Source organism: Musca autumnalis, unplaced genomic scaffold (genome assembly GCF_047663935.1).
Source record: "Musca autumnalis isolate F117 unplaced genomic scaffold, ASM4766393v1 scaffold_4, whole genome shotgun sequence".
NCBI classification, from domain to species: Eukaryota; Metazoa; Arthropoda; class Insecta; order Diptera; family Muscidae; genus Musca; species Musca autumnalis.
Window position 1 is genome coordinate 240,182,449 of NW_027411977.1, and position 12,068 is coordinate 240,194,516.

Genomic DNA, 12,068 nt, shown 5'->3' on the forward strand with positions numbered 1-12,068 from the left:
TTTTTACTTTAGAAAAAGTTGGTTGAATTTAGTTTTTCTACAGATTGAGCTGGCTGAATTGACTTTTCCTATGGAAAAAGTAAGCTGAAATGACTTTTTCTATAGCAACAGTTGGCTGAATTGAATTTTTCTACAGAAAAGGTTGCCTAAATTGATTTTTTCTATAGAAAAAATTGGCTGAATTGATTTGTTTTGTAGAAAACGTTGGCTGAATTGACTTTTTCTATAAAAACAGTTGGCTGAATTGGCTATTTCTACAAAATGTTTTATCTGTATTTATTTTTGATATAAAAAAGTTGGCTGAATTGACTTTTACGGCAGAAAAAGTTAGCTGAATTAGCTTTTTCTATAGAAACAATTGGCTGAATTGACTTTTACCATAGAAAAAGTTGGCTGAATTTTTTTTAGTATTGAAAAAGTTGGCTGCATTGACTTTTTCTTATAAAAAATTCTATAGAAAAGAATGAATTCAGCCAACTTTTTATAGAAAAAGACAATTCAGCAAACTTTTTCTATAAAAAACGAAAAAACAATTCAACACACTTTCCCTATAGAAAAAATTAATTCACCTAACTTTTTCTATAAAAAGAGTTATCCATTTCTCTAGATAGAAAACTTCCTTAAGGTCTTTTCTTGATAGAAAACTTCCTAAAGGCCTTCGCTTGATAGAAGACTTCCTAAAGGTCTTTTGCAGATTAAAGACCTTTTAAATGTATTTTCTTGATGGAAGACCTCCTAAAGGTTTCCTATTAATAGAAGGCCTCCAGATGTCTTCTCTTTATTGAATATCTCCTAAAGGTCATCTTTAGATAGATGACTTCCCGAATACCTTCTAGAAATAGAAGACCTTCTCTGGATAAAAGACCCACTAAAGGGTAGCTAGAAGACGTCGTTAAGGTATTTTCTTGATAGCAGACATCCTAAAGGTCTTTTCTCTACAGAAGACCTCTTCTGTAGATAGAATATCTCCCCTTTATAGAAGATCTCCTAAAGCTTTTCTATAGATAGATACCTCTCAAGGCAATCTCTTGATGGAAGACCTCCTGAAGGCCTTCTCTTGATAGAAGACCACTTAAAGGTATTCTATTGATAGAACATCACCTAGAGCTATTTTCTTGTTAGAAGACCTCCTAATGGCCTTTTATTGACAGAAGATATCCTTAAATGCTTCTGTATACAGAATATCCTCTTTTTATAAAATACCTCCTATAGGTTTTCTTTAGATGGAAGGCATCCTAAAAATCTTTATAGATAGAAAACCTTCTAAGGTCTTCTATAGATAGAAGATATCTTATAGTTTTTTTTATAGACAGAAGGTCTTCTACAGATAGAAGACCTCGCAAATGTCTTCTAGAGATAAAAGACCTCCTTAAGGTCTTAGATAGCAACAAGACCTCCTAAAGGTCTTCAAGAGTGGGCACTTACTATGTAGATGTTCGACCGTCTCTATCTCCTCTGCATCTGTACACAATCAACAGTAATCGACGCCACTGTCATCCCATTTTGACGTTAGAAATCTAACCCTACATGTAACGTGGTTTTATCGTAGGCTGGTGTAGACTTAGTCATGTCCAGGGTCGCCATAAGGGCCCACTAAACCTTACGGAATAATAAGACCAGTAATCTCCCTTTCCTGGGGGGTTAAATCGGATATTTATTGATGTAAAACTAATAGATTATAACTACTAATGTTTAATTACGATAAAAGGGATAAGTGCCTGGGGGATCGGCTACTTGGATTCGGTAAATGATTTGATGATGATCGGGAACTCGTTGATTCGCCGTTCGGTAGTACGCGATCTGAAGATAATCGGGAACTCGGTGATTCGCCGTTCGGTAGTACGCGATCTTAAGATAATCGGGAATTCGATAATTCGATGTTCGGTAGTAGGCGATTTGAACATAATCGGGAACTCGGTGATTCGTTTTGTAGATGTTCGGCTACTCGGGGTTTGTATATCTTGGGCCACTCGGGGTTCGTATGTGTTCGCCCACTCGGTGATTCGTGTGTTAGCTGTTCGGCCACTCGGTGTTCGTATGATTGCTTGGGCCCTCGACTCTCGTGTTGTAGGGGTTCGGGCACTCGGTGTTTCAGCACTCGGTTCGGTTGTTCGGGTCGCGGTTAGTTAGTGTTAGTTCTAAATTAACCTCTACAGTATACTACGAGTACTGAAGGTGGAGTGGAACAACACCCGGAGGTGGAGTGGAACAACACTGGAAGGTGTAGTGGAACAACACCCGAAGGTGGAGTAGAACAACATCCGAAGGTAGAGTGGAGCAACACCCGTAGGTGGAGTGGAACGACACCGAAGATGTGCTGGAACAACACCCGGAGGTGGAGTGGAACAACACCCGAAGGTGGAGTGAAACAACACCCGGATGTAGAGTGGAACAACACCCGAAGGTAGAATGAATGTATTAGCCAACTCACAAAGATTTTAGCTCCCAAAAATACTTCCCAACACTCTGTACACTCCCGTGTATGTTAGCGGACTACGAACACTTAGTTACACTCAAGCCCGTGTGACTAGCTCCCTGTAGTAGCAAGGCTCCCAGTCCCTTCACAAACTGAAATACTTAAGTGAACGGTTGCATAAAACGATTGAGAAGAACTCCGTTGATGTCATGCTGGTGATTTCTTACATTGCTTTATAACGCATCGTTTCCATAGTAACGTTAGGGGTTTAATTGAGTGTGGATGGCATTCAGTTGTTGTTGGTATTATGTTCGTGATCATTTTGTCACGTTACATACAGTGACCTGTAATTAGTGTCACAGTGATTTTCATTCCAAACATATTGAGAGAGAAGTTGTTCTACGATGAGACATAAGAGGCCAGATTGATGTGTATGTCCTGCATCTAGGTTCCATAGGCCATATGTGTTTATTGCCAGACCGTCCACATGGGTGTTACCTTGCTTCCTACCTTCACCTGTCAACTTTAGCCCAAAAGTCTCTGCAAACCTGAAGAAGGTGGGTTTAAATCGCTTATGGGAATACTGTCGTTTGATTAAAGCTGACTATCAATCAGGTGTAAAAATATGAAACCCGCCACAATCCCGACTCTCGGAACCATAAAAGCAGTCTTCTCAGTCTGAAATTGGATGTTGGAGATGCAGGATCACGCTCAAAGCACGATCGGAATCTAAAAGCCATAATCGCAGCTTGAAACTGCGCAAGATATCCAAAGATTAGAGATCCGGGAACACGTTTACAGCAGCCCGAGGGAAGGGTTTAATTGCTCCGGTGATCTTCGCACAATTGATAGTTCCCAGGTACTTGCCACCACACAAGGTTGAGATGAACAGAACCACGGATACATACAGCCAATGTATGAATTGTATTCTGAGTCCCCAACTTTTCTCAGTGAGTTCATGCGGGAGTATAGTACAATAAGTCCATTCTTCGCCCGCTCCACCGTATTACTTCTGCATGGTCCTAGATTGTACCAAGATATTTAAATATCGTGTAAAATTCCAATGCAACTCCGTCCAAAACTGGTCACTGGAATTCGGGAACTTTGCATTTTCTGTTGAAAAGAACTTGTTCCGTCTTCCTGCGTTGACTCCACGACCATTGTCATGGCCCAGTTTGACAGTTGTACCAGAGCATCCTGCATAAGGTCCCACAACGTTGGAGCGTTGGTCAAAAGTTGCTACTTATCAGTACTACTACATCAACAGCCACCACTTAAGTTTTCTGCTGGTCGAACCACACACGAATATCACCAGAAGCCATAAGATCTTTTCAATTCAGACTGCATTGAAATTCCATACTCTGACGCACATGCATGATTCACCTGGGTGTTCCCTAATTAAATTCACAAAACACGTATTAATTAATGGATGTATGGAGATTTGTTTACTTTGCTACACTGTGCAACAAAATATGGATGTGTACTATGCCGGGGCGATTTGAAAACCTTAATGGGCCCTTCGCGTTTCTGATTCCTGGAATTGAACTGAGCAAAATAGTCCACTGGACCATATGTCTACGATGAAAATCAAGCCTCCCGATTTTGACTTGAAGTTTTTTTGTTGACAATTTTCGGATATTTTGGCATATAAAAGTCAAACCATTGAGATTTGCGATCCAACACAAAGACCAAAATTGTAGCCGACACAATTATCAAGAACTCCTTGGTACATCGCAAAAGTATTGGAATGCTCCTTCAGGCAGTTTTGACCTTGAGAAGGTGCAAACTTTTCGGGAAAAGTCAATAAATGGCATCCTGCTACAAAAGTCGACCAGAAAAATATTGAAGCGTTCTGATGCAAAATTTTATCGTGTTGGGATCTATGGACAACGTAAGTGCCTTTAGTTCGTTTGGGTCACTTCGTTTTTTTTTTATAACGGTAAAAGTAATATTTTTCTAGTCAACTTTTGTAGCACAATGTTATTTATTGAGTTTTTTTCGAAAAGTTTGCACCTTCTCAAGGCCAAAACTGCCTGAAGGAGCATTCCAATACTTTTGCGATGTACCAAAGAGTTCTTGATAATTGTGTTGGCTACAATTTTGGTCTTTGTGTTGGATCGCAAATCTCAATGTTTTGACTGTTATATGCCAAAATATCCAAAACTCGTCAATAAAGTCAAAATCGGGAGGCTCGATTTTCATCGTAGACATATGGTCCAGTGCACTTTTTTGCTCATTTCAATCCCAGGAAACAGAAACGCGAAGGGCCCATTAAGGTTTTTTCCTTCCACACAAATCGCCCTGGCCTAATGTGTACCCAATTTCTTTAGGGAAGGTCCAAAGAAGTTTATTGGGAAATTCGATAATATAAATCTACAGGGGAATTTAGTAGGAACTTAAACATAAATTAATCAATTAATATTTAAATATGAACAAGCAATTTAACAACAACTGTTTACATCTGCAAGACTTACCGAGAGGTTTATTTTGGACATTATTTTTTGAAAAAAGAGATTTTTTTATTCTCAAAAAAAAAAAAAAAATGGTTAAAAATTCTCGTCTATTTACGTCTATGACTACGGCTCTGAACTACCTTCAGTAACAGCATTTGTTTATTAACAAATTTTGTAGCCCAGTGTAATCCATTCCCGTTCATAACATCTTCAATGTAATTAATTCGATTTATTGCAACATGCTTCACCTTCGAGCACATGTCTACAAATAAAGAACGTCATTTGCTCGATATAATAAATTAGATTCAACGGAAGAAATCCCAATGCGGTGAAAGAAATTCCCCTCCAAACATTTTTTGTTCCGCGAATAGAACATAAAAACAAAATATTTTGACAAATCACGAACTTATCAATCTTTACACAAGTTCTAAATTGTGTTGTTACTCATCTCATAAACAAAATTCTGACGTTAGAAGCCGGTTTTGCGGTTTTCCATTCTATAAAGAAGATATTTTGCTAAGCGACGACGACTATCAAAACAAACGGAAGACGCTCGGAGATTGGAAGATAGACCGTATAAGAGAACTTATGAAATACTCGTAATTGGATGGGATTGGCTGGCTACCAGTTTCCAACTAGAGATTGTTGTAGAAATTTGTTAATGTTCAGTTTTGATTCTAAAAAGTTATTCCGGCAGAAAGTCTTAACAGGTGTAGAATTCTATCGACATTCTAGTCTATTGTCGGAGTTACGTATAAGCGGTTGGTTTGGAAGCTGTAAAACAAGTGATACAAAGTTTTGAAATATTAGGAAAAACATTTTTAAAATTATAAAAAATAAATTACACAAATAAAATTTTGTGAAAATTTAAAAAAATAGAATATCTAAAATATAAATGGAAAAACTATTATTAATTATTAAATAATAAATTCTACAAAATCAAATTTTGAGATAACTAAAAAATAAAAGTAGAATAAAAAACAACTAAAAAAGTGTGAATAAATCAAGAAACCACAGAATTTTGAATCAATATATTAATATTTTCAAATTAATTATATTCACAACTCTTGTAGTTGTTGTTACTTTGGCAAACCAGAACTAAGCCGTTTAATTATCATTTAATACAAGAAAAAAAAAACATACAGAAATTGAAAACAAGATTTTTTGAAATAGAAACAAAAACAAAAAAAGCAGCCACAACTTTAATAATTTAAGAACATCTAGCCACCACATCTACGATCCTCGTTGTTGTTATCAAACTGCTTTGCTAAACCGGCCAACACAGAGAGTGAGAGAGTAGACCAGAAATTAACAGTGTTCTCAAGATGTGGCTAATAACAAACGGTAAGCGGAGAGCTTTTAATTAATTATTTACTTTCAAATATGTAATTAAACTAGACGTTAAGATAATTTGTTAACTTTTGTTTGTTTTTTTTGTTTCATCTTGAGAGAATGAATTTTCATTAATGTAGTAATATTAGTCATCAAACTGATTTGTGATTCATGTAAATAAAGTTACAAGTCTTAACTTCTCAGAAGAAAATATTTAGAAGAGTTAAATAACACATTAGATGACATACAGACTCGTCTACTTAGGAGAAGATCTAATATTTTATAGCAGATGTCTGTAGAGTAAATGACGTTTGGAGTCATTTACTGTAGAGTAAATGACGTTTGGAGTCATTTACTGTAGATTAAATGACGTTTGGAGTCATTTACTGTAGAGTAAATGACGTTCGGAGTCGTTTATTATAGATTAAATGAAGTTCGGAGTAATTTACTGTAGAGTAAATGATGTTCGGAGTCATTTACTGTAGAGTAAATGACGTTCGGAGTCATTTACTGTAGAGTAAATGACGTTCGGAGTCATTTAATGCAGAGTAAATGACGTTCGGAGTCATTTACTGTAGACTAAGTGACGTTAAGAGCCATTTACTATAGAGTAAATGACGTTCGAAGTCTTTAACTGTAGAGTAACTGACGTTCGGAGTCATTTACTGTACAGTAAATGACGTTCGGAGTCATTTACTGTAGAGTAAATGACATTCGGAGTCATTTACTGTAGAGTAAATGACATTCGGAGTCATTTACTGTAGAGTAAATGACGTTCGGAGTCATTTACTGTATAGTAAATGACGTTCGGAGTCATTTACTGTGGAGTAAATTACGTTCGGAGTCATTTACTGTAGAGTAAGTGACATTCGGAGTCATTTACTGTAGAGTAAATGACGTTCGGGGTCATTTACTGTAGAGTAAATGACGTTCGGGGTCATTTACTGTAGAGTAAATGACGTTCGGGGTCATTTACTGTAGAGTAAATGACGTACGGAGTCATTTACTGTAAAGTAAATGGCGTTCGGAGTCATTTACTCTAGAGTAAATGACGTTCGGAGTCATTTACTGTTGAGTAAATGACGTTCGGAGTCATTTACTGTAGAGTAAATGACGTTCGGAGTCATTTACTGTAGAGTAAATGACGTTCGGAGTCATTTACTGTAGATTAAATGAAGTTCGGAGTCATTTACTGTAGAGTAAATGACGTTCGGAGTCATTTACTGTAGAGCAAATGACGTTCGGAGTCATTTACTGTAGAGCAAATGACGTTCGGAGTCATTTACTGTAGAGTAAATGACGTTCGGAGTCATTTACTGCAGAGTAAATTACGTTCGGAGTCATTTACTGTAGAGTAAATGACGTTCGGAGTCATTTACTGTAGAGTAAATGACGTTCGGAGTCATTTACTGTAGAGTAAATGACGTTCGGAGTCATTTACTGCAGAGTAAATTACGTTCGGAGTCATTTACTGTAGAGTAAATGACGTTCGGAGTCATTTACTGTAGAGTAAATGACGTTCGGAGTCATTTACTGTAGAGTAAATGGCGTTCGGAGTCATTAACTGTAGAGTAAATGGCGTTCGGAGTCATTTACTGTAGAGTAAATGACGTTCGGAGTCATTTACTGTAGAGTAAGTGACATTCGGAGTCATTTACTGTAGAGTAAGTGACATTCGGAGTCATTTACTGTAGAGTAAATGACGTTCGGAGTCATTTACTGTAGAGTAAATGACGTTCGGAGTCATTTACTGTAGAGTAAATGACGTTCGGAGTCATTTACTGTAGAGTAAATTACGTTCGGAGTCATTTACTCTAGAGTAAATAACGTTCGGAGTCATTTACTCTAGATTAAATGACGTTACTGTAGAGTAAATGACGTTCGGAGTCATTTACTGTAGAGTAAATGACGTTCGGAGTCATTTACTGTAGAGTAAATGACGTTCGGAGTCATTTACTGTAGAGTAAATGACGTTCGGAGTCATTTACTGTAGCGTAAATGACGTTCGGAGTCATTTACTGTAGAGTAAATGACGTTCGGAGTCATTTACTATAGAGTAAAGGACGTTCGGAGTCATTTACTGTAGAGTAAATGACGTTCAGAGTCATTTACTATAGAGTACATGACGTTCAGAATTTTTTACTATAGAGTAAATGACGTTCGGAGTTAATTACTATAGAGTAAATGACGTTCGGAGTAATTTACTGTAGAATAAATGACGTTCGGAGTCATTTACTGTAGAGGAAATGACGTTCGGAGTCATTTACTGTAGAGTAAATGACGTTCGGAGTCATTTACTGTAGAGTAAGTGACATTCGGAGTCATTTACTGTAGAGTAAATGTCGTTCGGAGTCATTTACTGTAGAATAAATGACGTTCGGAGTCATTTACTGTAGAGTAAATTACGTTCGGAGTCATTTACTGTAGAGTAAATGACGTTCGGAGTCATTTACTGTAGAATAAATGACGTTCGGAGTCATTTACTGTAGAGTAAAAGACGTTCGGAGTCATTTACTGTAGAGTAAATGACGTTCGGAGTCATTTACTGTAGAGTAAATGACGTTCGGAGTCATTTACTGTAGAGTAAATGACGTTCGGAGTCATTTACTGTAGAGTAAATGACGTTCGGAGTCATTTACTGTAGAGTAAATGACGTTCGGAGTCATTTACTGTAGAGTAAATGACGTTCGGAGTCATTTACTGTAGAGTAAATGACGTTCGAAGTCATTTACTGTAGAGTAAATGACGTTCGGAGTCATTTACTGTAGAGTAAATGACGTTCGAAGTCATTTACTGTAGAGCAAATGACGTTCGGAGTCATTTACTGTAGAGTAAATGACGTTCGGAGTCATTTACTGTATACTAAATGACGTTCGGAGTCATTTACTGTATACTAAATGACGTTTGGAGTCATTTACTGTAGAGTAAATGACGTTCGGAGTCATTTACTGTAGAGCAAATGACGTTCGGAGTCATTTACTGTATAGTTAATGACGTTCGGAGTCATTTACTGTAGAGTAAATGACGTTCGGAGTTAATTACTATAGAGTAAATGAGGTTCGGAGTCATTTACTGTAGAGTAAATGACGTTCGGAGTCATTTACTGTAGAATAAATGACGTTCGGAGTCATTTACTGTAGAGTAAATGACGTTCGGAGTCATTTACTGTAGATTAAATGACGTTCGGAGTCATTTACTGTAGAGTAAATAACGTTCGGAGTCATTTACTGTAGAGTAAATGACGTTCGGAGTCATTTACTATAGAGTAAATGACGTTCGGAGTCATTTACTATAGAGTAAATGACGTTCGGAGTCATTTACTATAGAGTAAATGACGTTCGGAGTCATTTACTGTAGAGTAAATGACGTTCGGAGTCATTTACTATAGAGTAAATGACGTTCGGAGTCATTTACTATAGAGTAAATGACGTTCGGAGTCATTTACTATAGAGTAAATGACGTTCGGAGTCATTTACTATAGAGTAAATGACGTTCGGAGTCATTTACTATAGAGTAATTGACGTTCGGAGTCATTTACTATAGAGTATATGACGTTCGGAGTCATTTACTATATAGTAAATGACGTTCGGAGTCATTTACTATAGAGTAAATTACGTTCGGAGTCATTTACTATAGAGTAAATGACGTTCGGAGTCATTTACTATAGAGTAAATGACGATCGGAGTCATTTACTATAGAGTAAATGACGATCGGAGTCATTTACTATAGAGTAAATGACGTTCGGAGGTATTTACTATAGAGTAAATGACGATCGGAGTCATTTACTATAGAGTAAATGGCGTTCGGAGTCATTTACGACAGCGTAAATGGCGTTCGGAGTCATTTACTACAGCGTAAATGGCGTTCGGATTCATCTTCGTAAGAGTAGAGAAGTTCGGATTTATCTTCGAAAGAGTAGATGTCGTTCGGATTCATCTTCGAAATAGTAGAGAAGTTCGGATTTATCTTCGAAAGAGTCTAAGACGTTCGGAGTAATCTTCGAAAGAGTAGATGACGTTCGGAGTCATCTTCGATACAGTAGATGAAGTTTGGGGTTATCTTCGATAGCGAAAATCAAGTTCGGAGTCATCTTTGATAGAGGATATTACATTTGGAATTTTCTTCGATAGTTAACATTACGTTCGGAGTCCTCTACTATAGCTATAGCGTAGATGACGTTCGAATTCATCTTCGATAGCATAGATGACGTTCAGCGCCAACTTCGATGGTGTTGATAATGTTCGGAGTCATCTTCGTCATAGTATGTGAAGTTCAAAGTCATCTTAGATAGCGAAAATGACGTTCGGAGTCATCTTCGAAGACATTCGGAGTCATCTTTCATCAGAACACCAATGTATCTTCTTTTTGTTTTCCAGTTCTAGTTATTTTGTGCCTCACATCTTCTTACCATGCTAATGCCCAGGAGTCGTTAAGATTTACACCTTCAGCTGCCAATGGCGAAACCTCAAACAACAGCGACAAACTGATATTTGCCGCAACAACAACTACAATGCAATCAACAAGTCCCATCGTTTTTGCCACCGAAGATACAACAAATTATGACCGGTCGATATTCTCCACCACAGCTAACTTTTATCCCGATCCCATTGATTATAATCGTCCACCCATATTTGCTACCGCCAAATCGGTTAATGTGCACCAATTTGCACGAACTCATCACGGTGATACTGTTACAAGTGCTCCCACCACTGGCAGTTCCTCCTGCAACACCACCACTACGATGACATCACCCGTACAAAATAAATTGTTTTTGGGACCTCCAGTATTTGCCACCTTAAGAACGGAATCATCGCAACCTGCTGCTGTTGATGTTAGTAAACAAGAGGAGAAACATTTGAAGGCCTTGGCCAAGGGCGCCGAAGATTTTGGCCTGGAATTTCTGGCAAAATTATCCGATGAACATTTACGGGTGCCACATCGCAGTTATATGGTATCTCCTCTAGCGGTGTGGTCTCTTTTGGTCTTGCTAACGGAGGGTGCCCAACATCAGACCCTAAAGGAGTTGCGTGATACCTTGAGGATCAATAACCAAACTCCGCCTGCTTTAAGATCAGCATATCGTCAAATTAAGCAGCGTTTAAAGTAAGTCTACAAGTTTTATAACTTTTATGTCGACTTGATTTATCGTTATTTTTGCTTACAGTGCCGTAACAAACTATGTAGAGGTTGACTCCTACCAGGCCATTTTCACGGATATCAACAAACCAGTGCAGCGGGATTATGAAGATATAATTGAACGTGAATACCACTCGGTCTTGACTCCCGTAGATTTTGCTGATGTCAATACCACCTTGGTGAGAATCAATAGCGATATAAATACGGCCACGAAGGGCCTACTGCCACATTCGGTCCTGCCTCAGGATTTAGTTGATGCCCAAATGTTGATGATTTCCACTTTGTATTTCAAAGGAAAATGGAAGGTGAGAAAATGTTCAAATTGGTATTGGTTCAGTTAATTAATTTCGAATTTCTCCTTTCCGTACAGTATCCATTTGAAACTTTCAACACCAAGCCGGTACCATTTCACGATGAGGATGGACAAGTCACTGGAAGTGTCCAAATGATGTCACAAATGGGTTCATTTACCTATGTTTTTGTTCCCGGCATTGATAGTTTTGTGCTGGAGCTGCCTTATGGTCAGGCGAACTTAATGTCCATGTTGGTTATTCTGCCAAGGAAAGGTAAGGGAAACTAGCTAAAGGTGGGACGAGCGGAAGGGAGTCTTTATAGACGAGCGGAAGGGGGTCTTTTTAGACGAGCGGAAGGGAGTCTTTTTAGACGAGCGGAAGGGAGTCTTTATAGACGAGCGGAAGGAGTCTTTATAGACGAGCGAAAGGGAGTCTTGA

General features: G+C 38.0%; 1 protein-coding gene across 3 annotated transcripts in view; it reads left to right on the top strand.

Moving 5' to 3' along the window:
* The first annotated feature begins 5,483 nt into the window (after window positions 1-5,483).
* Window positions 5,484-12,068, top strand: part of LOC141400877 (serine protease inhibitor 77Ba-like) — a 34,714-nt gene continuing 28,129 nt past the window's right edge. Inside the window, exons 1-5 of one of the 3 annotated variants that reach the window (XM_073980494.1) lie at window positions 5,587-5,630; window positions 5,943-6,213; window positions 10,578-11,304; window positions 11,366-11,642; window positions 11,708-11,903. In XM_073980494.1, coding sequence (XP_073836595.1) covers window positions 6,195-6,213; window positions 10,578-11,304; window positions 11,366-11,642; window positions 11,708-11,903 — 1,219 coding nt within the window. In that variant the 5' untranslated portion in view covers window positions 5,587-5,630; window positions 5,943-6,194. Of the gene's footprint in view, window positions 6,214-10,577; window positions 11,305-11,365; window positions 11,643-11,707; window positions 11,904-12,068 lie in introns of all 3 variants that reach the window. The other 2 variants (XM_073980496.1, XM_073980493.1) reach the window with 2 other exon arrangements.